The 2,134-nt window shown below is 34.5% G+C and overlaps 1 protein-coding gene across 1 annotated transcript; it reads right to left on the reverse strand.

The window, feature by feature from the left end:
• Positions 1-301: 301 nt before the first annotated feature.
• LOC108458942 (protein phosphatase 2C 32) lies at positions 302-1,875 on the reverse strand. Its single transcript, XM_017758329.1, is given in 4 exon segments — positions 302-335; positions 337-500; positions 590-703; positions 1,165-1,875. Coding segments are annotated over 4 exon segments (1,023 nt in total).
• Positions 1,876-2,134: the final 259 nt, after the last annotated feature.

The raw sequence follows: 2,134 nt of genomic DNA on the forward strand, positions 1-2,134 counted from the left end.
ATTTCATATTCTAATTTAAATCGCCTAGCCAAGTTTTTTTTAGCGTAAACTTTCTTGAGATAATCCTACATAGTTTTGGCTATCTTATAATGTTTTAGATTGGCAACAAAAGAAGAATCCATAGTCTGTAACAACAAGCTCTTGACATGAGCATCCATTATTGTCCACTCGGCTACCTTTTTCGGATCAACAAGCGTGTTGTCCGTACTGTCAATGATCCCCCACAATTCTTTTCCTTGAACATAAATTTGGAATTGAAATTCCCAATAGAAATAATTCTTTCCAAAAAACTTGACACAAGCTATCTCTGATTTTCCATAAACCATATGACATGAAACAACCTCTTTGTTGCTAAAATATTAGTGAAGCCCGTCGAATGATAATACCAAGAATCGATCACTTGAAGAGAGTTGATTGTGAACAATAGAGGGTATGCAGCTAAGCTAATGAGCATTTCCTATATGATCAATTCAAAATATCTCTAACAGAGCTTCTACAAGCTGATTGCATGTAATAAGTGGAAAATGAACAAAAGAAGCAATCGAGAGATGAGAAATTTTAGAAAGTTATGGATGCTAGCTCGACCAACCTTCTTTAGGAAACTGACACCAAATGCTCGTTTGACTTTCAATTACCTCTTCACCCTATCATTCAAAATGGCTTTGTCATTATAGGGATGTTCTGTTTTTATTCTCGAGATTTCCTGCCATAGACAATCCAGAATAGGTAATTATTCCCTAAAAGACATCTGGATAATTCACTTCATGTAAATATTTTGTAATATGTAGAACTATTCATATGAAAAACACGGTCATGGTTGTAGGTCATTCGATAACAAAACCATGCCGAGGCTACTAAAGGTGAATAAGATCAAATTATTAAATGAGTGAATTAAAAACAAAGGTGTTGAAGTGATTCGATATCATAATACCAACTTTTTTATTCATGTACAACCTACATATATTATAAAAAAATTTATGTTAACACTTTTGATTGTTTAGATTCAAACGCCACATCCATCACATGTGTCAATACATGTATATTTTCTCTGCATGTTTATTATGAATATAATATTTTCTCATTTTACAAGGCTATAAAGTCCAAAAATATAATAAATTCGTATCTGTAAATTAATCTTGAACTTGTCGGTTAATAGTAGAAAACCTCTTCAATACTCGTGTTGTGGTCAAAGGAAAGTTGAACCACATTCATCTTCAACTGGCATATAGAGATGTCTCGATTCTTGTTTACTATACTAATCGACCCATTTTCATTATGCATGCGAGACTTTTCGGATATTCTACCTAACTCCATATGCAACAATGATTCACTCGATCTATTTCTATGCTTCAAATCATCCTTCACAAGATTTGGATTCGAGTGACAATCGTTTGGTTTTTCTTATACTAAGACCACATGGCTATTCCCAAGGTTCATGACATATACATCTTGGTCATTCATTAACATTACTAGAATACATGATACTATCAAAGCGAGCATCGGGTTTACATCAAGAGCCTTTTCCACCATTTCTATATGAGCCTCTTCGATACTTTCTAGCACTAGAGCCATTGCTCGCAAGACAACATCATGATCCACAACTCCAAACTTGCACCTCCTAAGAGGTCACAAAGATTAAACTATTCTCTCATCAACATAAATCTCGTCTATGTGCCAATCATGACTCTAAGGAAATAGCTTCTTTTATAATGACTTTTACTTATGATGTATATTTCTTATCTTCGAACCAATCGAAGACTTTCTTATGCTCTATCTTCGGTCTGAAACCAAAGCAAAAGTTGTGGCACCACCATCTTCTCCCAAAGTTGGAGAATCGCCACATTGTACGTACGAACCATTTCTTTGTCTAGCCATTTATGAGGTTGACAAAGAACCTTGACCATCCTATTGTACTATTTAAAGTAGTTCATATAGCCGCATGCTTTTCCTACCTCGACCAACTAAGTTTGCGAGTGGAACAGATTCAGGTTCAACCCCTAAACTAGATTTTCTATAATTACATAAATTTCGTTCATTGTTGTCCCTCACATCATCATTGTCCTTAGATATTTCATTACTGAAAGATATTTTCGATCTTCTTTTTTGCACTCTAAACCAATATTGGGATTTCCGT

Source organism: Gossypium arboreum, chromosome 12 (assembly GCF_025698485.1).
Source record: "Gossypium arboreum isolate Shixiya-1 chromosome 12, ASM2569848v2, whole genome shotgun sequence".
Lineage (NCBI taxonomy): Eukaryota > Viridiplantae > Streptophyta > Magnoliopsida > Malvales > Malvaceae > Gossypium > Gossypium arboreum.